The sequence below is a fragment of the Diabrotica virgifera genome, chromosome 2 (genome assembly GCF_917563875.1).
Source record: "Diabrotica virgifera virgifera chromosome 2, PGI_DIABVI_V3a".
Lineage (NCBI taxonomy): Eukaryota > Metazoa > Arthropoda > Insecta > Coleoptera > Chrysomelidae > Diabrotica > Diabrotica virgifera.
The window spans coordinates 19,005,566-19,030,273 of NC_065444.1; the positions used below are offsets into that span (position 1 = coordinate 19,005,566).

A 24,708-nucleotide genomic window follows, 5' to 3' on the forward strand; every position below is an offset into this window, starting at 1 on the left:
TAGTGTTAAATTTATAAGCGTCAAGTTTGACAATTCAACCTCAATACGTTTCCATAGTAACCCAAGTAATTTTATTAGGAATTTCAAAGCACCATTTATTTGGGAATAAAATTATCGCGTTTTTTTTAAATCAATCAATATCTGTCGAATTTTAAACGATTTGCGGAAAAATAGTATGTTTACCTCGTAGGAAAAGCCACATTCCTGGACTCTGTGTTGCTAAGTCTCGGCTTGCGCCTCGACTTAGCAATCTTCACAGTCGTCCAGGAATGTTAAGCTTTTCCTACCCGGTAAACAATGTACTATTTATATTTATTTTTGAAATGTAAAATTTGATTTTTCTACACTACTCAAAGTGCACTTTTCTGCACGGTTTTATGTTAGCAAACTTGATATTTTCTCACAGTATAAGATATTTGACATTAGTGTGCAGAAAAGTGACGTTTCTGTGCCGCAAAGTGACGTTTCTGTGCCGCAATAGTATATTGTGCAACAAGTGCAGAAAGGTACTAATTTCTCACGAGTTTGAAAAGTTGCGGTACGAGCGCAAGCGAGTGCCGCAATTCAAACGAGTGAGAAATTACCTTTCTGCACGTGTTTCACACTATACTTTTTCTACAAGCACAGTTTTTCCTAAAAATAAAAATCACAATTTCCAAACGACGATTAATTATAATAGGTACCTATGTGATAAATTTTAAACTGTATTTAATTAATACCTACTAATCAATTTAAATTCCTTATACCTAAATAAATTGCACAGAAATCAGTAAAAAAATTAATGCACTACCTTAATTTGTTTAAATTTAAACAATTATTACACATTATTGACATTATATTTATCCAGTCACGGATTTACACAAAACCTACTTCATTCGACGTCTCTTGCACAGGTTGCTAAATCCTTATTGGTTATTTGATAATTATAAAATGTTTAATAAGAATAAAATTGTAAAATAAAACAGTTGTAACATCCATAATTTAGTTTCTGTGCTATAGTTAAATATAATAATTGTCTTATAGGTTATATATTTGTCTAAAGTTTAACCACGGATGTAAACAGAATATAACGTTACTCAGAATGCGGTAGTCCACGAATGTAAACAGAATATAACGTTACTCAGAATGAGGTAGTCAACTGTGCAGAAAAGAACTTTGCGGCACAGAAACGTCACTTTGCGGCACAGAAACGTCACTTTTCTGCACACTAATGTCAAATATCTTATACTGTGAGAAAATATCAAGTTTGCTAACATAAAACCGTGCAGAAAAGTGCACTTTGAATAGTGGTTGTAGAAAAAGTTCTTTTCTGCACAGTTGACTACCTCATTCTGAGTAACGTTATATTCTGTTTACATCCGTGGACTACCGCATTCTGAGTAACGTTATATTCTGTTTACATCCGTGGTTAAACTTTAGACAAATATATAACCTATAAGACAATTATTATATTTAACTATAGCATAGAAACTAAATTATGGATGTTACAACTGTTTTATTTTACAATTTTATTCTTATTAAACATTTTATAATTATCAAATAACCAATAAGGATTTAGCAACCTGTGCAAGAGACGTCGAATGAAGTAGGTTTTGTGTATATCCGTGACTGCATAAATATGATGTCAATAATGTGTAATAATTGTTTTTTAAACAAATTAAGGCAGTGCATTAATTTTTTAACTGATTTCTGTGCAATTTATTTAGGTATAAGGAATTTAAATTGATTAGTAGGTATTAATTAAATACAGTTTAAAATTTATCACATAGGTACTATTATAATTAATCGTCGTTTGGAAATTGTGATTTTTATTTTTAGGAAAAACTGTGCTTGTAGAAAAAGTATAGTGTGAAACACGTGCAGAAAGGTAATTTCTCACTCGTTTGAATTGCGGCACTCGCTTGCGCTCGTACCGCAACTTTTCAAACTCGTGAGAAATTAGTACCTTTCTGCACTTGTTGCACAATATACTATTTCGACACTGGCGTCAGCCGGTAAAAGAAATAAAGATTATGTATGTATTATTTGGAAATATACTAAACCCCCTTTTACAAATACACTACTTTTGTTGTTTGTATTATTTAAAGCTTTCAAACGTATAAAACGTAATGGAATGGAATCAAAAGGCAATTAAATGGAGATAGTACTTTTATAATTTTCTAGTAAACATTAATTTTTAAATTTACTATAAAATGAAAAAAGAAAATAAAATATCCCTGCGTTTCTTTGAATTTTCTTTTTTGTTTTTATACAAGTTTTAGGTAGATTTACTGGTTACAGTGAAAATAACGTATACGGCCCTTATATAATGGTAATTAATATAATACATAGGTTCTTAGAACGCCTTCCTATAAATTTGTTTATTTGGCATTATTTAAATATTTTATTAGATTACAAGATGCTGGCATAACGATTACCTTCTTTAAGAAACCCTTCGATAATTTTATATAAAAAAAAATATTTTTATTGAATGTTCTTCAGAAGTTACTTTCTTAAAAGATATCTCATGTTCTGGGTTAGTATTAATGTTTTTACAAGAGAAGTAGAACATGTAATTTAAAAAAGTGGATTTAGTTTTCGTGTTAAACCGTGTAGATGTTTGTTAACACGCGTGATCGCCTTCTATCATACTGCAGAAGTAGGTAACGTGAAACAAGAGAACATTTTTTTAGATTTTAATTGGATTTATGACTGTACAACCTGTTGGTGTACAATTTAGAAAATAACAAATATTTATAGCTATAAACAGTAACATGTAAATACTTATACCTACAGAAGAGCCATGCACTTTCTTCGCACTCAATAAGTTAAATTGGTTTATTTAAACATGCTTCATAAAAAGTCGAAGTTTAAATTATACGTAGTGTATCATTCATATTTATGGTAGCGCAGCCCAAGCGGGGATTTTTTCAGTTACTCGAGCGCGTCAGATTATTACATGGGAAGAAACCTGGTACCCTGCAGATGTGCCTCTACCATATATTGGCTCTTAACACAGGGGAGTTCGTTAAGGGAAGCCCGAAAAAAAATCTATCCTTAAAAATACTCGAAATTGCCAGATTAAGATAAGGTAAGTTAAGTACATGCAAAGTAAAATTTAATAAAGAATTTTGGTCTTGGTAAAAGGTATATTATTTTAAAAAGCCCTATAGGGCTACAAACATCGAACAGAACGTTTTCGCTCTAAAAAGAGCATCATCAGTGTTGCAAGAACATGGTGAGCCAACCAAAAAATACGAAGGTCAAAGCCTTTCAAAAATGGACTAAAAGTCACATCAAAATGCTAACATAGCAAATTCCAAAGGATGGATATAATCCCTAAGGATATGGCCCTAGGATAACATATGACTCCCACACGTTGTAAGTGGGTCAAAGGTAACAAATTAGGTCATTATGTTACAAGAGCTGACAGGCAACATGCAAAGAGTGTATATTTCAAAAATCTGACGATTTGAGCGGGGCGTAAGGTAATGGGTGAGTCAAAAAGTTTCACAAAAAAAAAGCCAATATTTCGTGAAATGAACGTCAGATCGAAAAACTAAAAAATAAATTGAAAATGGTTATTCATTTTTGATAAAAAAAAATATGTCTTCAATATGTTTCAAAAAGCTATCTAATGGTACTAAACATGATCCCCCACGGAGACGGGTGGGGGGTAAATTTAAAATTTTTAATACAAACCCAGCGATATTTCGCAAAATGAACATCAGATCGAAAAACTGCAAAATACACTTTCAAAATTTTTTTGAAAAATCTATCGAACGGTACCAAACTCGATCCCCCACGGAGTAAGGGGTAGGTCACTTTAAAATCTTAAATGGGACCCCCAAATTTTTATTGCAGATTTGGATTCTTTACCTAAAAATAAGCAACTTTTATTCGAGACATTTTTTCGAATTATGTATAGATGGCGCTATAATCGGAAAAAACGATTGTTGTAAATGGAAAATTAAATTAAAAAATGAAAAGTCCCCATTAAAATGAAAAATTGTACTTAACTTTTTTTGGTTTTAGGACCTAATAATCATAACCCAATAGGTCCCCATAACGCTCTAGTGACTGCAAATTTAGCATACTTTGCTCCCCTACCATTAGAAAGTGCTTTAAACAACAAATCAATCAAGCTTAAATCAATGTAGTTAAAATATTATTGGTTGATTAAGACAAATTACAAAGACCCAGAAGATGGCTGGATGATGTAGAAGAAGACATAAGAGCAATTAATGTGAAAGACTCAGTCATTCAGTGTAAGGACAGGAAGAAATAAAAAAGAATCACGAGAACAACAAAGACACACAGCAAGCTATAAATATTACAGAGGAGTAATCCATTCACCCAAGAATAGGATTTTGAACGCCATAGCGTTAGCTATAATCCCTAGGGATTGTAACGCTTAATGAATGAATGAAGACAAATTATTAATGTACCTACTAGTTGGGTCTTTTCTATTTTGGTTTTAGAGCTGGAACAAAACAGCAGCTAGCTTTTAAAGATTGTATGATTAGTTTTTTCTAAGTATTCCCCGTAAAGGGTACCTAATGCAATTTTGCATGCGCTCGAGCCAATTCTGAAAACAGAGTTTTGACTATTCCAGTGGTTTTTTGGTACACTTCAATTAAGTTTAACTCAAATACCAGGCTGGTTGTAATTCTGCGAGTCACCATATGCCAAGCTTGAGACAAATTAAAAAAACAATGAAATATGGCATAGAAACTCACTACATATTCATAAACAAGAAGGCAGCCTTTTTAAAAGCGTGTGAGAGAGGTCATAAAAGATTGCAAAGCCATATTTTCCACTAAACTAAACTACTAAACCATAAATAATTGTCGGTCGTATCACTAATGTTAATAACCAACAGATTACCTTTACTTTTAACCCCCAGATTTTACCTACAACTCGTCTGAAGTTCTATAAGACTACGTAGTCCTGTAGGTTATGATTCTACTTTCTTCCCAAATAATTTGAGCTCACTCAATCCGGTAAGCTTCCTCTTACTAGTGAATGCTACTTATTTAGTTTTGGAACTTGGGTTCCCTTTCAGATACCAACTCTCTGTGTAATCAAAGGCAAATCACATCTGATCCGCAACCTGCTGAGAAATTTCCCATAGTCACTATTAGGATATCGTCGGCGAAACTCTGGGTCCAGATTCCTTGGCTGCTAAGCCCGTGAATCAGGTCATCCACGACTATATTCCCTAATGTTGTTGACAATATACCCCTTAAGGATACTTCTTAGTTACCTTTAGGTGGTTTATGTTACTTTTATACGTACCTTTGATCTTTGGATATTATTCTGGTCTGAATAATCTACTTGTATGTTGTGTTGTTGATTTTCTTCCTCACCAATGCACTATCTATTGACTCGATGGAAGTATTATGAAATGCACCTTCTATGTCTAAAAATTGCAATAAAGCGATTGATTTCTGTTGCAGACTCCTTTCGAGTTCCGACACCAGATTGTTCAGGGCTCAACTGATTTCCCTGCTTAATACAGCCATTGCCTCTGGTGCAGTGGGTTTTGATCAGTGGCGAATCCAGGGAGGGGCGATAGGGGCGATCGGCCCCCCCTCTCAAACAAAGTGATTTAATTTTTTTAATTATCTATAAAGATTATAAGAACATTCATTTATTTTTATAGAAATTTAGCCAATCGGCCCCCCCTCTTAATGATGCTGGATCCGCCACTGGTTTTGATTAACACTGTTTTTCTTGATGTATTAATTAAAAATGTTTTCCATGATTTCTAACATGAGTGAAGTCAGACTTATAGGCTCGTATGATTGTATAAGATTCAAGGAAAGAGAAGCATAGGGAGACGCAGAGTATCGTGGACGCGCAACCTGAGAGAGTGGTACGGATGTACATCAAATGAACTTTTCAGAGCAGCCGTCTCTAAAATACGAATAGCTATGATGATTGCCGACCTCCGCCGTGGGGATGGCACTTAAAGAAGAAGAAGTTGATTGCTAAAGCGTAATTTGGAACGCCTCCCCCGCTTTTCTCTTCTCCAGCCTTGGGAGTATATCACAAAGCATGACGCTCTAAATATTCCGATCAGTGAACCCATAATCATGTCCAGCTCTTCTGGAATGCCATCCGGTCTCGCAATTTTGTAAAGTTCAAAATGTTAAATAGCTCATCTGACCGCGTGAGAACCAAAAATCACTTCAGAGGTCATCAAGGCATTTCTGGGTGGGCTAAAGTTTGTTTGATGATTATAACCACTAATCAATTGTATAGACCCTGGGAAGTAAACACTTAAAAGATGCTCTGCAGCCTCTTTCTCCGTGTCCGTATATTTCTAATTCCTCAAAGTCTTAATCTGAAGGACATTGTTCGTCTTCTCACATTTCATTTTGATTTCACGGGAGTTTATTCTTTGAATTAATCCCAATTTTTTTCAGTAAAAAATTATTGTTCCAACTAAAAACGCCACATTTTTAAAAAATACCCACGAGTATATTGTAGTACGTTTGGAAACAAAATTTGGTTGCATATTTAACGGCTTTTTAAAGGCTTTTAATACTAGAAATACATTATCTATTAAACTAAAGTATAGAAAAGAATCTATTTATCAAATTACTCCTAGATAGGTCTGGATCCCGCGTATGAAAAAAAAGTTTATTAATAGCAAGCCGAAAATTTGTTAATAGCTTAAGGGTGTCTAGTCAGATAAACTTTGATATATGGGAACACTGAAACAGGAGCAGTTTTAATTGTGGAACAGGTTAAAAATTTAGAACGGTCAGACCACGAAAACGGCACATTTATTTTGTCCGACAGAACAGACTTAAACTCTCCGAACAGAGATTAAACTCTCATGCAAAAATCAGGCTTAACCTGTTCCACAATTAAAACTTCCCCTGTTCCAGTGTTCCCATTTATCAAAGTTTGTCCGACTAGACACCCTTAAGCTATTAACAAATTTTCAGCTTGCTATTAATCAACTTTTTTTTCATACGCCGGATCCAGACCTAAGAATTTTCCGATATATGTATTAAACTACACCCAGTAGGTAATATATAATAATTAACGAATCACTTTCTAACCTAGTTTTACATCACGAAAAAGAAAAAATATTTCCACGATCAAAAGTAAAAAACAATACAAACTACGAAGCAAGTATGTAGGCACGCATATTTATCTCCTATCTCTTATACGATTTAATATTAATAACCGTTCTACTGAACTTGTACTTTTACTTTGATGAGAAATGCAATTGGATTGGATGCAGTTCATTTTTTTTTAATTCGATGTTTTCACCGGATGGCTAAAATTATCATAATAATAAGGATTCCGATATCTCCGAATGATGTAGTAGGTTCTATATTAGGCCTGGATCCCGCGTACCAAAAAAGTTTATTGATAGCAAGCTGAAAATTTGTTAATAGCTTATTGGTGTCTAGTCGGACAAACTTTGATGTACGGAAACACTGAAGTATGGTAAGTTTTAATTGTGGAACAGGTTACAGGTTTTGAACGTCATACTACGAAAACGTCCCATGTATTTTGTCGGACAGAACTTCAAATTTATGTGTTACCCTTTCATTAAAGTCTCATATAAAAATCAGACTGCTATTTTGCCGTCCTAAAATAAAAGCTAACTTAAAACCGAGAAATCGGCTCTCAAAGTTTATTTCTCAGGACTCTATATGCACATGCGGCGTATTACAATTTGTCTATTTTGGTATTAAATAAAATGATACGGCTTTCAGACATTGCAGAAACATAAATAAGGTCACAAGGAAACCACATATAGCAAAAACCAATTTTTAGCAGATACCCTGTTTTAATTGAGGACAGCAGTATTTGCAACCAACATAATTCCTGTCATTTGACATGTTCTACGTATCGGACTTATTCCAGCATATCTGCCGGACAAACATTTTTTCATATATTATATAAAGTTTGCTATTGAATAAACTTAAAACCAACTTGCTAGTTATCACTCATTTAACAGTCAGTTTAACAGGCAATAACATTTAACAGCTCAGTTAACAATCATAAACTTGTCAGGATGACAGGTTCCACAATTAAAATCAAGTTCCACAATTAAAACTTCCCCTGTTCCAGTGTTCCTATACATGAACATTTGTCCGATTAGACACCGTTAAGCTATTAACAATTTTATGGTTTGAAATACACTTTATTATTTTGTATAGTCTCCCTGAACATGAATACACTTATTCCAACGAGATTTCAATTTATAAACTCCATTACTAAAGTGATAATCTGGAAGGGCTACAAAAATACGCTTCCACAGCAGTTATGACCCCATCATTAGTTCAAAAGCGCTTTCCACGCATATTTTTTAGGGATTGAAACAAATGGAAGTCGCTAGGGGCCAAATCTGGTGAATACGGTGGATGCTCAATCGACAGATCGAACTGTATTTCATGGATTTTAGCCATTTTCCAAACGCTCATATTTTTTTCAAGGACTGAAGGACTCAGGGATTTTTCTTCTGCAAACCGAGCCTTTCTTTAAGAATTTTTTCGTTTACCTAATCTAAAACTCTACAATAATATTGAAAATTTATTGTTTTACCAGTTTGCAAGTAATCCATGTTTTACAGTAATCCTATCCATCCTAGTAATCCATAATGTTTTATACACCTGACAAAGGCTTTCGATCGCATCCAAGTCGAAGACGTCTTACATTTACTGTACAGAAGAAACATACCAATCAATATTATACAAACCATCGAAAACATCTATTTTCATAATCGAATACAGGCAAAGATAAATGGAAAACTAATGCAGTTTATACCAGTAGGTACAAAGCGGAGTCAGACAAAGTGACTCATTAAGCCCACTGCTCTTTAATATAATAATGGACGAAATAATAGAAGCAGTACGTAAAAGTCATGGTTACAGAATGGGGAACAAAGTAATCCAAATATTATGTTATGCAGACGACGCCGCAATAATCTCCGAGACAGAAGACGATCTCCAAAGATAAACACATATCTTCAATACAACAGCCAAGAAATACAATACGATAATATCAGCAGAAAAAACCAAATGTATGATAACATCTAAATACCCACTACGATGTAATATCGAAATTGATGGGAAAATAATAAAGCAGGAAGCAAGGTTTAGATAGCTGGAAATAGATATAACCAGATACAGAGATGTTGAAGAGGAAGTACGACAACAAAGCTTTAAAGCATGTAAACTTTAAGGATCCCTTAATGACACAAACTGGTCTGGAAGAACAAACACCTAAGACAAGACACAAAAGCAAGATTCTATAAAGCAGAAATTAGGCCTATATTGACAAACACGGCGGAGACAAGACCTGACACATCTAAAACGAGACGACTACTAGAAACAACAGATATGAAAATACTCCGACGAATATCAGGGAAAATTCTGTTGGATAGGGAGAGAAGCGAAAACATAAGAAGATCATGCAATGTAGAAGACATAAATGGATGGGTGACAAAACGGAAACAGGAGTGGAACGAACACATTAGTAGAATGGCAGAGGATATGATAGTACGAATAGCACGAGATAAGTCACCAAATGGACGAAGAAGTATTGGAAGACCAAAAAAAGATGGTGCGTTAGCTTTAATAATTTAGGAGACTAATATTGAAGAAGAAACAGGCTTTAAAGCCTACATACAAGAAGGAAGAAGAAGAAGAAGCAAGTAATCCAGAAAAAAAATTCCTTTCGCTTCCCAAACAACTGATGCTAACATCTACTTGGCCGATTTCTGGACACAAACTCGTTTCGGAGCAAAAAATTCAGGTTGACACCAATCTTTAGACTCTTGTTTTCATTCAGGATAATGGTGATAGAACCAAGTCTCATCCATTGTGATGAATATATGCATAACATACACGTTGTCCTTTCAAAAACGCTCTAAATGTTACTTAGAAAGTCGCATTCGAATGTGTTTTTGTTCCATTGTTAGTGAATTTATGCTGCTGTTTTTGGACATCCTAGACGTGGAGCTTCATCAAGGCCTCAGCAGGGCAGTAACCCATCTTTCTACTGTACTAAATGAAGACGAAGAGTCCTCATACACTTTCAAATGGCTTAAAAGACATAATACAACGAATTGTTACCAAACTGACTTTACGCGGTTGACTTTACTATTTTATTATTTATGTTTTTAGGCACTAAGTTTAATTTTAGTTAACTTTATTTATTTTTAATAACTTACAACTAAACAAGTGAAAAACAATGAATTTATATCTTTTATTTTACAAACTACGATATCTAATCTATTTATTACACCAAATCTAATATTTTATTTACATAATTACAAGTTCAAAAAATATCGCGCCCGACACATAAGCACACCGACGTATTCAAATTCACAACTGACTTACTAATTCCAAAAACCCCTATTTATACATTATTACAATGTTCCAGAACAAGAAAGATTATTACGGAAGAATTCATCTTACTCTAGAATAACAATCGAAGGGTTATTTACATAAATATCAAATAAGCATTTTCTAGAATGAAAAATAAATATCGAGGTACCTGTTAAAAAGGTCCCCCTTTTAAATGCATAAATCAAAGTCGGTAAACAAAAAGGGGTCTGTTAAATTCAATAAATAGGCAAGCAAGGAGCTGAAAACAGTCGGGTGACAAAATTATGTCACAGAATTAAGAAACTAAAATGGAAGTGGGCACGACATATTGCAAAATTCAAAGACGATAGGTGGTCTTTAAGAATAATAAATAATAATACGTTGCAACGAATATATAAAGATAGGGCCGCTACAAAAAGAATAGTAAAGTATCTATCTAGTACAGACAGAGTATTACCGAGAAACAGCTCAAGACCGAGCTCAGTGGAACCGTGGAGCTTGGTCCCATAGGAAAACTATAATTGAAACGGTATGACGTCATCTAGCTAAAACTATAAACGTGAAGCAACCGAAAGATAAATTTCAATTATTTTGAAAAATAAGAAGAAGAGGCATATAAAATTAGTCGATTAACTTAAAATGATGTTTATTTTAGTACAATAAGAATCAAAAGTGTTCTTGTTTCACAATATCTTCGTGTTAACATAAATATTTATTACTATGTGTATTTTTCATGCACGAATATTCAATACAATGCCATATTGTTACGAATTTCTCTCTAATTTATAAATCACAACAAGCAATTATAGTTATCATTACTATTACAGAGAAAGTACAAAAATTCTTGCAATTTAAAATTTAAATGCATTTAAAAGAAAAAAAAATTAATTAAAATTGTTCATTTGTTTCGTGCTGTGATAATTCAAATAATTTTCATTGTATGCTGCATTACATTCTTACGTCAATGATCTTGTCTATAACTTCTTTGGATATGGATGAGAGCTACATGTATCGATTTCAGTCATCCTTTTTTGTAAGACCTTTGTTGTTGTTGTTTATTTTTACTTCCTAAAACAAGTTTCCTTTCTCCAAAAATAACTTCTCTTGCTTCATATAGGGGTCGTTACTAGCGTACTTAAAACAATTATGTTACTATACCGGCCAAATAGTTGGGTGCATTTCATTTTAGTTTAAGCTACCACAAGTCTTACCTAATGAGAGCCGAATACTTCGAAACACAATGGTGTAGCTTGAACTGAAAAGAAATGCTGTCGTCTACTCTCAAAAAATATCTTGTAAGTTCTTTAGTTATCTATGAAATAATAAAATGTATCTAAATTGATCAAAAAATGTATTTTCAGCTCTAACGGACAACCGGTGCTTCCTGGAAAACGGAGCTTCTTCAGAGAATTTCTTCGTTGCCGAAGATCTTCCAGTTGGATCTATCATCGGGCAAATACACGTCCACGGTGATCCGAGAGTTGGAGGTTCTATAGCACTTCGTCTGAAGGAGAAAGATAGTCCAGTTATAATAACTCCAGGAACAAAAAATCTAACACTACGGAAGCAACTGGATAAGGAAGGTGTTAAAGGCCCTTCGTCTGTTTTTGTAAATTTGATATGTGAAAGAGTCGGTAAGTTGATAATTTTTTCACTAAGAGCATAATTTTATATTATATTTGTAACCATTGTCGGACGTTTGTTAGCCACGACAGTCTTTTTCTTGCTAGTTCTTTCTCTCGATCTTTGCTTTCACTATTACTTAAGTACATATATCGATGGTCTATAAGCAATACCTCGTAGGTACCAAGAATTCAACAAAAATCACGCTTTTGGCGCCGCAATACTGATATAAACCTTTTCTACCAAGCACCAGAAGTGTAAAGGCGCAAAGCAATGAATATCATACTTTTGATCACGTGCCAATACTTCGCTTAAATATTTTGCGTGCAATACCTCGTGTGTGTTTATTTTGCTATGGTAGTTAATGGCAGTTATAACGTAAAAGTTTGTTTTGCAAGACTATATTATAAAGTTTAGGAATCTGGTGATTGCTAGAAAGGATTTATATCAGTATAGTCCTGTCGCCAAGGGGGATACAACGGCCTCCTTAATTCAGATGGAATTACCCAACTTTTTTTTATATATTTTGACCCGTAGAATACGAATTTTTTGGGTAACAGTTGATCCGGATGTCGATAAGATTGTTATAAACAAAGAACTTGAGGAATCACATAACAGAGATTTTTCGCAAAACAAAACATGTTTTTGTATTTTTTGGGTCATTCTAAGCAAAAAATGTTTTTACAAGTTTTTTCGTATGATGCATAGCTTTCGACATAAACGCGGTTGAACTTTCAAAAAATTGAAAAATTGCAATTTTTGAACCCGAATAACTTTTGATTGAAAAATAAAATAGCAATTCTGCTTACCGCATTTAAAAGTTCTAGTCAAATTCTATGGTTTTTAATTATTTTCATTGCTAGAAATTATTTTTTTTTATTGTTAAACAAAGCTATAAAGACATAGTGTTTGAATGATGTTTTCAATGCATTTCTCATTTGAAATCGAACGAGTAGGCGCGCATACAGACAATTTCTACGTAGATTACGTACATTAAAACGCATACATTGGGCACGGGATACACTATGTGTTTATAGCTTTGTTTAACAATAAAAAATAAAAAAAAAACATTTGATTGGAGTATGAAGGGAACCATTCTCGTTGGATTTTTACCGCGCTGCGCAGATGGGACGTGAATTATAAATTGTAAAATTCCCTCATCTTCCTTAGTCTCAGCATCCGTTATGGCTTGCAAATTGTAGAAGCCTCGGAGGTGTGACCAGAGAAGGTTCCCATTGTTTTCAGTCTGGTGGGATATGGAGTAGCATTATGCTGTTTTGTATGCCATTAGACTGAAAACTTAGTTTTTTGCTAGCAGTTGCCGCTAGGGCATCTATGCCATTTCGTTCGTTGCAATCCGTGACTGCACGCCGGGGTTTGTTTTGGTTGGATCAGAGAGAGCAGCATATGTGCCTCCTGATGAGAGACTAACAAGTTTCGAAACCGGTAGAGGTGCTTGTTGCACTCTCTGATTGGACTAGAATATGATGCGGCGTATTTTCGTTTTGCAACCAAATTGAAAATGGTTGTTCAATTTTGAATAAAAAATTAATTTATAGCAATGCAAATAATGAAAACCGATAGAATGTGACTTGAACTCTCAAATGCAGTAAGCTGAATTGCTATTTTATTTTTTAATCAAAAATTACTCGGGTTCAAAAATTGCACTTTTTCGATTTTTTGAAAGTTCATCCGCGTTTATCTCGAAAACTATGTATCCCACAAAAAAACTTGTAAGAACATTTTTTGCTTAGAATCACCAAAATAATACAAAAAAATGTTTTGTTTTGCGAAAAATCGCTGTTATGTAATTCCTCAAGTTCTTTGTTTATAACAATCTTATCGACATCCGGATCAACTGTTACCCAAAAAATTCGTGTTCTACGGGTCAAAATACATTAAAAAAACTTGGGTCCAAAGTCCATCTGAATTAAGGAGGCCGTTGTACCCTCCTGGCGACAGGACTAGTATTAAGGAGCAAAAGGGCGTGATTTTTGAATTTTTGGTACTTACGAGATATTGCTTCTAGACCATCGATATCGGTACTTATTATTTATCAGGATGTACTTAGCCAGGATATGATTAATTTTCACTGTGTTAAAAAATTCCCGTTCCTTAGCTTAGCTATTATAATATGCAGCACTTCTTCGTTTGAGGTATGCGCTGTCCATGAAATCCTGAAAATTATCCTATATATGCACATTGTAAAGGTCCCTAATTTATTTAAGGTTGATGTTTTAGGGGACTACATTTCAAGTGCCTAGAGATGAGTCGACTAGACGTAGCATTTTGATAAATGTAGTCGAATTTGAGTTTTATTCAAGAATTACAAAGCAAAATAAAATTTAACGTGAAGTAAAACACTCCCTGGTGTAGTTGGTATATTTTAATAAAAATTTAAAATTTTTGAAAATTCAAAAGGATTACGTTCAAAACGTTTTCGGACTTATCAGTCCATCTCCCGTGAATCAGTGAACTCCCTGTCTTTGCAAAATAACCACAATGCCAAACACTGGTTAAATTTTAAATTATATGTTCTAACTACATAGTAAAAAGTATAAAATAGTTTGGCTTAAAGTGGATGCCAATGGATTACTTCCAGCAACATGATGCTCTACTACTTTACGTTAAAATATTTTTTGTTATTAGGTCTTCATTGAGCTACGTTTAGTCTGTCAATGACTACTTCATTTAGCTACGTTTAGTATGTCAATGACAGACTAAACGTAACTCAATGAAGACCTAATAACAAAAAATATTTTAACGTAAAGCAGTAGAGCATCATGTTGCTGGAAGTAATCCATTGGCATCCACTTTAAGCCAAACTATTTTATACTTTTTACTCTGTAGTTGGAACATATAATTTAACCAGTGTTTGGCATTGTGTCTATTTTGCAAGGACAGGGAGTTCACTGATGATGGACTGATAAGTCCGAAAACGTTTTGAGCGTAATCCTTTTGGATTTTTAAAAATTTTAAATTTTTATTAAAATATACCAACTACACCAGGGAGTGTTTTACTTCACGTTAAATTTTATTTAACTAGATGGTATACAGCCAACCTTCGGGTATTATCCCGTTACATAGCAGTTTTTAACTTATTTCGAAAAATTTTCTTGCCTATTCTATTCTCAATTTAATTTCTAGATCAGGATTTAGGCTGCTATGATCCAGCATCCCAGGTACTTGAACTGTTCTATAATGTGCCTGTTTACTGTGCAAGGTTAAGGTACATTTTGGTTTTTTCGTATTGACATCACTTTAGTTTTCTTAAGGTTTATTTTCATACAAAATTTCTCTGTCGATGAATCGTTGTACCTATACCCAAGTTGAAATCCGCAATCAACACCGTATCGTCGGCGAATCTAATGCTGGTAATATATATGCTATTCGCGTGTGATTTTTGGAATCATCCAGTGTCTTTTTAAATAGAAAATTGGAATAAAGATTAAATAGCAGAAATGACAAAATATTCTTGTTTTACTCCTCTCCTAATCTTTATTTGCGCATACAAAAGGAACGTTCGATCTTAACTCTGGCGTTTTCGTTCCAGTACAAGTTTTTTAAAAGTTCGAAGTCCTTCCCATCCTAAACCGAGTTCTTGCTAATGTTCAAAGAGAATGTCGTGTCTTACTCTATTAAATGCTTTTTCGAAGTGTATGAAGCATACAAATATACAAATTTCTGTTACTCGTAACATTTTTGGGCCAGAACTAGCAAACTAAACAGGGCTTTTCTCGTTGGAAATGGTCTTCTTCTTCTTCTTCTTCCTCTTTATAAGCAATTCTGCTTGTTCATTGGCGGGTTGATACCTCTATGGAAGGTTGTCACTTCATCTTTTGCGCGATTGGCCGATACTTCTTCTACCGATTGATGATTTATCTCGTGCTATTTTGACCACACGTGTCTTCCCCATTCTGGTTATGTGGTTGTTCCATTCTTTTTTTCTATTTAGTGTCCATTCGTTTATACACTGTACGTTACATTGTCTTCTAATATCTTCGTTCCTCTTTCGATCTCTCAATGTATTTCCTGTAATTCTTCTCAGTACTCTCATCTCTGCCGTTTCCAGTAGTCTTTGTGTTGTGGCTGTATCGGATCTTGTTTCTGATGCATATGTCATTATTGGTCTTACACTGGCTTTATAAATTCTTGACTTCATCTCAGTGTTAATATGTCGGTTTCGCCATATAGTGTTATTAAGGCATCCTGCCAATCTATTTGCTTTTTGTACTTGATTTCTCACTTATTTGGCTAGGTCTCCGTAACTTGACAATGTAATTCCAAGGTATTTTACTTCCATTACTAAACTACTTCGTCGTATTTTACTTCCATTACTTGTTCAATACTGATACCATCAATTTCTATTTTGCATCCAAGTGGTTATTTACTGATTACTATTGTTTTGGTTTTCTGAGATGAAATTGGAAAATTGAATCTTGCTCTTATATTAAATCTGTGGACTAATCTTTGCAGACTATCTTCATCTTGGGCTATCAATATTGCCTCGTCTGCGTAGCAGAGTATTTTTACTTCTTTGTTTCCCATTCTATATCCTCTTCATTTGTTGACGTTTTTAATGATTTCTTTTTTTTTTATTAATGGTTTTGACATAGCCAATTAGCCAGACTATTTGTTTTTTTGTATGGTATTACAATAACAATTTTAAGTTAATATCTAAGCCTACTTATTATCTAAATTTACAGGGTGTTATAATATATTAATGGATACATTTTTCAATTTTGTGTGATATTTTTACAATTTTTAATTTTATTATCTAAGCCTATTTAAAATTTAAATTTACAGGACGTTACATATTCGTAAAGACATTTTAACGTCTGCTTATTTTTTGGAAAAAGAATTTCGTTTAAATTGACAGGTAAAGGACAATTTAGATCAATTAACTTTTCATACATCACTTTAATATTTTTTCTGTACAGTCCACACTCCAATATGAGGAGCTGTAGATCTCCCATTCCACCACAGGCGCAATATTGATGATTTCATCCATGATTAAATTGAAAAGCATAGGACTCAATTAGTCTCCCTGTCTTATTCCGCTGCCTATATCTATAATAGGTTCTGTAAGTTGTCCATCTATTCTGACTTCCATTTTGTTGTTTTGGTAGATGTTCTTAATAGTTTTTATAATATCTAGAGGGACTTCTCTATTATACAGAAGATGGATTACATCTTTGAGTCTTACTCTCTCAAATGCTTTCTTTAAGTCAATCAGACATAGAAATGCTGGTTTATTATACTCTAGTGATTTCTCAGTAATTTGCTTTATGACGAATATTGCATCTGTACACGATCTTCCAGTACGAAAACCATGTTGTTCATCTGCTAAACTTATCCTCTGATTCATTACGTCTTGTAAGATTTTAGTTGTAAGTTTTAGGGTAGTATTTAACAAGTTGATACCTCTGTAGTTTTCTGGCTGCTTTTTATGTCCTTTTTTGAATAGTAGAATTAGTTTGCTCTTTCTCCATTCTTCCGGTATTTTATTGTGTTTTATGATTTTGTTAATTAATGTTGTTAATTGTTCTGTCATTGCTGCTCCACAATATTTCAGTAATTCGTTTGGTATTCCATCCTTACCTGCAGCTTTTCTGTTTCTCAGCTTTTCGAGTGTTTTGTTTTGGAAATACTGGAAGTAGTTAAATAGTTGTTATTGTTATTGATATTAATTTTTAATATTTATTTTTTATAGGAACTCTTGATCCAGGCTTCGTTATCCCTATAAACGTGAGGGTGACAGACGTAAACGACAACGCCCCAATTTTTATAAACGCCCCATACATCCTCAACATCTCCGAAGTCACCGTAGTGGGTACGAGAGTGCTCCAAGGTGTCCACGCGATAGACAATGACCAGCAGGGTCTATTTTCTAGTGTTAAGTACTCCGTTCTGCCCGGGCAAAATTCGGACTTTTTCGAATTCGAGAATGAACTCGAAGGAACATTAGTTTTAAAGAAACCTTTAGATTATGAGAGTTTGAAAAGTTTCGATGTGCATATTCGGGCGCAAGATCATGGGGAGCCGCCGAAGAAAACGGACACAGTGCTAACGGTGAACGTGGTGGATGCTGACGATCAAAATCCTAAATTTCAAGATGATAGGTTTGTTTTTTTCCTAATATCTTAATTAAAAGCTTTAAACAGGGTGAAACAATACACAAACTATGGAGTCACATAGTTTTTCCCAGAGTCTTTGGGATATTATCTTTTTTTTTCTTGTACTTCCTCTTCTCTTTTTCTTGTACCCTAAATTTAAAATCTCATATTCAGTGTATAATTTAACATAGGTAAGATATACTGTGAATAGGATTGTTAAAATATATTAATCCATCATGCGATTATTTGGACACATATTTAGACACGAGAGATATAACTTCCTTCGACTAATAATTAAAGAAAAATAGAAAGAAATCGTGGTCTTGGTAGGCGACAAATAACTAGTTGCGTAACATCAAGGATTGGACAGGAAAACCAAGATTGGCCAAATCTTAATCTTAATAAGAAAAACACATGATGAATTTACAGGAGTCATCACCAACCCCCACTAGAGCCGCCACCTAACAAAGAAGGGGAATCTATTATATTCCTCTTCTTCTTCAAAGGCTACTACTACCATTACTACTATTTGAAGGGTATTGCCAATTTTTTATCAACTTGATCTCTTAATCTGGTAAAATATTATCCTTTCTTATCTTCTTTTCTTTTACCGGTTCATAACTTATCTGTGGCTATTCTAACTTTTGGTTTTGGTGATTCTATTAATATGGATGTTCCACTTTTCCTTCTATCTTTTATATACATATGTATCTATATTATGTATATGTATGTAGGTAAGTCTGAGCATCCTAGACGCTTAGTAGGCCCTTAGCTGAATATTATCTTCCTCTCCTCTCTCTTGCCATTAATCTTTTTCCAATTTCTAACTTGCTTCTTTTTTAGATCATCCGTAGCCTTTTCAATTTTAAAATCTTCCTCAACTTGTTTATTTATCATCACATCTAGTTAAATGTGATTTCTTGCTCCCTTATTAGTTTTTAATTTTATATATTGGCTTTTTTATTGATTTATTTGTAAAACGTATTCATTTTTTGTATCAATTAGCTCATTCCAGTTCCCTTTTGCCTCTTCCTAGCACATCATCTGCATAATCATATGTTAGATACTAGTGGCATTTCGTCAATAGTGTCCCACTTAATTTTTGCCGCTCTCTCTTATAATTTTTTCTAATAAACTCAAAAATAATGTGGATAAGGGATACACTTGTCCTAATCCTCTTGTTATTTACTTCAAAAGCTTCAAATCTTTGTAGTATCATGCTGTTTTAAAACCAACAAATAGCAAAATTGTATTTATTTATTTCATATGCGAAGCACGTGATGATTATTGCTTTAGGCAGTAATATGTGCTCAGTTGTTCATGTTGTTTCCTGAACCCTACTTGGTAATCTTCCAGTACTCTCTCTGAAATATGTTCTGATCTTGTTTTCAATAACATAGCCAGAAGTAGTGAGAGTTGTTCTCAATATAAAATTGTTCTCCTATTTTTTTTTATCTATTTTAATTGTCACTGTTTATATTTCCCCCTATTTTATTCATTTTCAAAGGTGTTTTTTTCGTCTTTACCTTTAATACATTTGTTATCTTCTTCACTTTCGGTTTGTATCTATTTCTTTCTAAGTTAATTCTAAATTAAAGTTCTGTTTTTAACGGTAAAAGATAATACAGTTTAAAAGATTTTAAAGAAAAATCTCTAAAAACTCTTTGTTGTTTCAGGTACACAGCAATCCTACCAGAACCACCAAAAAAAGGTTCAATCCTCATAATCAAACCAAGAGAAATCCGGGCGTATGACCAGGATTTAGGTATAAACTCACCAGTTTATTACACCTTCAATGAAGTTGGTGTAGAATATACGTTTTTTAAACTGAATAGGCTAGCAGGAAAAATTAGTTTAGCTAAAGATCTAGCAGATAATGATATTCCATACCCTGTGACTTTAGTTATCAGAGCTACTCAACAGGATAATCCTGATCGATATGCTTTAGCTACTATTACAGTAAGTATGATATTCTGATATTTCAAAAGTAACAGTAGACACACCGATATCAGAAGAAATAATAATTAAGCGGGGAGTGCTACAAGGCCGCGTGTTGTCACCATTCTTTACCAACTTGGACTCTAAGTAATCTTCCAATAAGTATTCTTTGAAATATTTATTTATTTAGCGTATGGCTCAATACATGGAATAAATACAATAATAATTGTAAAAAAAACATTTGAAATATAATAAGGTATTACTCTTAAAGGTACAGTTATATATAAGATTAGAGATGCAGATGTTACTGTGCATTAGCAAACACACCGAAAGACTTGGCAGACCTCGTTGGCCCAAGATGGTTGTCAGGGTCCTCGTTTAGAGGCTCACCATCCCATGTTTAGAGGCTATCCAATTTTACAATACTGTAATGTAGATTGAATTTTAAGTGCAACCATTGTTTGGTTCTGGGGCTAGTTAGCAAGTATTCACGAATTCACTGATAATGGACTGATATGTTCGAAAACGTTCTGAATGAACCTATTTTACTTAATCCATTGGGATTTTTAAAAATTTATTTAATATACCTTTTACATAGAAGTTGTTTTACTTCATGTTACGAGTTTTTTTAACTATATGGTATACAGCCAACCCAGGGAACTACCCCTTTTAACTTGTAAGAACTGTTAAACTACGTAGAATAAATAAACCTTGAACATCTGAGGAGGAAAAATGACGTTGGAACCACAAACACCAGAAATTACCATGAAGAATTTCACATAAACAAGAAAGAAGGACAAAAAACACTTGAGAACTAAAGAACTGAAAAGCTACAGGTAAAGATAAATATGGGAGAGTGGTAATCACGGATTAATTGACAACATTAATTAAGAAGGTACGGCACAATAAAACAGAAGAATGGAAGACAAGGAAGTTAATCCTATTATTCAAAAAGGGCGATAAGAAACAACCAGAAAACTACAGATAAAAGAACGAATAAATCAGCTCATAAACTTAGCAGATCAGCAAGGTTTCTGTACGAGGAGTTCATGTAGATACGATATTCGTCATAAAGCAGATTATTACTAGTCGATAATTCGGGCGGAGGTAAATTCCTCACCAACCAGTAAAAACATATAATCCGACAGGTATTTTCCTCACCAAATTTAAGGGTTCCTATTAATCAGGTAGGTATTTTCCTCACCAACTCACTCAGCTAATAAAATAAAAATATAGATGTAATTTAAGAATGATTATTATGAAAGCATCCAAAATCCGAATAAAAGACATTAAATTCCTTACATTATAATAACAGTTCATAATATAGATAATAAGCAAAATGTATAAATTATTATTTAATAATTACTATTATACTAAGAGACACACTTTACAAAATCCATACAAAATTCATTTGATTAGACTGATATTAATAAATTTTCTACAGTTATTTTTCAATTTCAGTTTAACTTCTTTATCTTTGATAGGTTTAGCAATATGCAAACTTTAAATTTTAACATACGTATATATCTGAAATTCTTTAATTTATTCTAAGAAGATATATATGGATGGATGCATATTATAAAACGATGAACTAAAATGCGACTGAAAAGATTCGCAAGCATTCGTAGTACGAATAACAGAAGAATTTGCCTCTGCTCACAAATATGGGGAGAATATGGTATTTTCGTCTACATAAGTTTCAACTAAATAATCAACATATTATCTAAAATTTCATTTTCTGGTTTGCATGACATTAAATCAAACACAAAACAATCTGATACGTCTTCTGGTTTTATATATAATATGTAAGGCCAAAAGTCTGTTTGAGTCACTTACCTACTTCAGAATCATTTTGTATATTCTGATGTTAAATCAAGAGACTGAATTTTTCTATACCAAGCTTGGTGTAGATGAAATCTAGAACCATGTATTTCAGTGTTCGGACACGTTTGAATGATTGCATTATGTATAGCCTTTTCAAAATCTACAAAAATTTTACTAGGATTGATTGGGGGGAGGGGCGATCAAAAATCTTTAAAAATTGCGTTACGTAATACGTGAACGCCCCATTACGGTGCGTTACATAGGGGGAGAGCGGGGTCAAAAATTTTCAAAAATTGCGTTACGTAATACTTAAACGCCCCCAAACTCAATTTTGAGAGCTTTAAAAATTTCTGATTTTAATAAATAAAAAAATTGTTGTAAGTTTCTGTTTTTTGTTTGGCAGTAAACAGTATATCTAATAAAGATTTAATGCCCATATACATAATGCCCATTACTTAACCCAAGACTAGTGAATAATTGCAAATAATATGTGGTACAGTAAGAAATGTACCATACATACGAGAGGGGCAAAATTATGAAATAAATTCATTTTCTCTAAAATGGACGATTTTGGAGAAAAATGCCGAAACAGGTCGATTTTTATTTTTAAATTACAATTTGTTGGCCTATCTTTCATACTAGTGACATCATCCATCTGAACGTGATCACGTAGTCGATAATTTTTTTAAATAGAAATAGGGGTCGTGTGGTAGCTCATTTGAAAGGGTTTTTAATTCTCTATTCAATAATATAAACATTAACATATTTATTTGTACAGGGTAGCCAAAAAAATAATTCTTGGATTAAATTAATTGCCACAAAAAGAAGAATGTATTTAATTTATTTGACTCAAAATACATTATATTGCTGCCAGAGAATAGAAAAAAATGTTTATTTGGCAAATGAACATTGCTGTTCGCTTAAATTAAATGTTCGAATTGCCAAAAGGCAGGTGAGAGGTTGTTTGAGATTTAATTTAAGTGAAAAGAAATGTTTATTTGTAAAATAAACATTTTTTCTACTTGCTACTCTGACAGCAGTACAATGCATTTTGAGTTAAATAAAGTACATACCTACATTCTTCTTTCTGCGTCAATTAATTGAATTCAAATTTATTTTTTTGTTCATCCTGTATAAATAATGATGTTAATGTTTATATTATTGAATAGAGAATTATTTTACCTTTCAAATGAGCTTTCGAACGTGACTAGTATGAAATATATGCCACAAAATTTTAATTTAAAAATAAAAACCAACCTGTTTCGGAATTTTTTTCCAAAATCGTCCATTTTGGAATAATCCATAATTTTTACCCTCTCTGTATAAAATTCAATGTGGCTAAAAGTCTTATATTTGTTTCACAACTAAATACAATTATCTTACTTTTGACACAGTTTATAAAGAGAAAATTTTCCCCCCTGGTTGTTTTTTGAGCACAGCTCTTCACAAATTCTTGAACCTCATCAATATTGGAAGGAGGTTGACCAGGCATCATTTTTCGTCGATAAATATATAAATATATTTTTTTATGTAACTGACATCAATCGTAGTAATTTTTTCAGTCAAATTACCTGCAAGCTCTTGGCGTATAATTTTTGCTGGTTTTTCAGTTAGATTCTCTTCGGATTTACGTTTACAAGAGTTAGAAACAATTTTTAGATATATCTTCTGACGATCTGGTTCATGATTATGGTGTAGGCTACTTCGAGATATTGTAAAATTTGCACCAATAGTAAACAATTTCGCACTACAAGTTGGTTTATTACACCTCCAGAACACTTCTTCACTCCTTAAAACTTTCATTTTATAAAAAATAAAATTTTCAAATACCAGTAAAGGTTTACCGCAATTACCTTCTATTAAACATGCCATTTTTGTCAAAATTCCACTAAAAATAAAATACTATAATCAATTAACTAATTATTATTATAGGTACCTACTGTAATTTTATAGTAGATAAATAATTCCCTGAATGCCTTTTAGTAAAATCTACCTGAAAGAACCATTTCGGTTTTGGTGAGGAAAATACCTGTGGGATTATGACATACCCTTCCAAACGCAGGTAGGTAAAAAATTATTTTGGTGAGGAAAATACACCCGCCGGATAATTCGTCGATCAATTATTCGTCGAAAGCATTAGAATACAATATTATTTTAACTATTTAGAATGGGAAATAAGCCACAATATTATTAAAAAATGATTTTTATTAACGTGTCGACGCCCAAATCGGGTGCCGTTGTCAAAATACAAAATACTATTAATATAAACAAAAATGTTGTTGCTTAGTAAAAAAATTCTTCTAATAATTTATTTAATTTGACTCATTTATATCGGCAATTCAGATACATATGATACATTTTAAAGTAGAAGACTTTAAAATGATATTGCCAATATATATGAGTTGCGTTCCTGGGACGACTTTACTGAAAGATAGTTCATTCGATTACATGAAATCAACCCCAACTCAAGAATATCCGTCACAAAAAATCATAACATGTGATCTGTCTTTAAAAAGACAACCACATGCAACGGTGACATTAAAATTCTCGCGTTAGAGATCTCATAGTAAAATTTAAATAACATCTCATAAAAACTTCAGAACAACATTAGAATACAATAGACCCGTATTTCTACGTTTCATCGATTTGAAGAAAGCATTTGACAGAGTAAAACTTATAAAAGCAATTGAAATAGATGGACAACTTACATGGACAATGGAATAAGGCAGTAAGATATTAAACAGAACTAAAACGCAAGAAGGCTAGTAGGCAATACTAAGTATATTTTTAACGAATCAAATTTCATTAAGTTATTTCGTTGCAGTGATACTCAGTTTTATACTTATTTTAAAAATTTATATATTTTT

The 24,708-nt window shown here is 33.1% G+C and overlaps 1 protein-coding gene across 1 annotated transcript in view; it reads left to right on the top strand.

Annotated features, from left to right (window-relative positions):
- LOC114325794 (protocadherin beta-12-like) overlaps positions 1 to 24,708 on the top strand; it is a 72,122-nt gene that overhangs the window by 26,504 nt on the left and 20,910 nt on the right. The window contains exons 3-5 of the mRNA XM_028273921.2: positions 11,702 to 11,974; positions 17,677 to 18,085; positions 19,756 to 20,038. Coding sequence (XP_028129722.2) covers positions 11,702 to 11,974; positions 17,677 to 18,085; positions 19,756 to 20,038 — 965 coding nt within the window. The remainder of the gene's footprint in view (positions 1 to 11,701; positions 11,975 to 17,676; positions 18,086 to 19,755; positions 20,039 to 24,708) is intronic.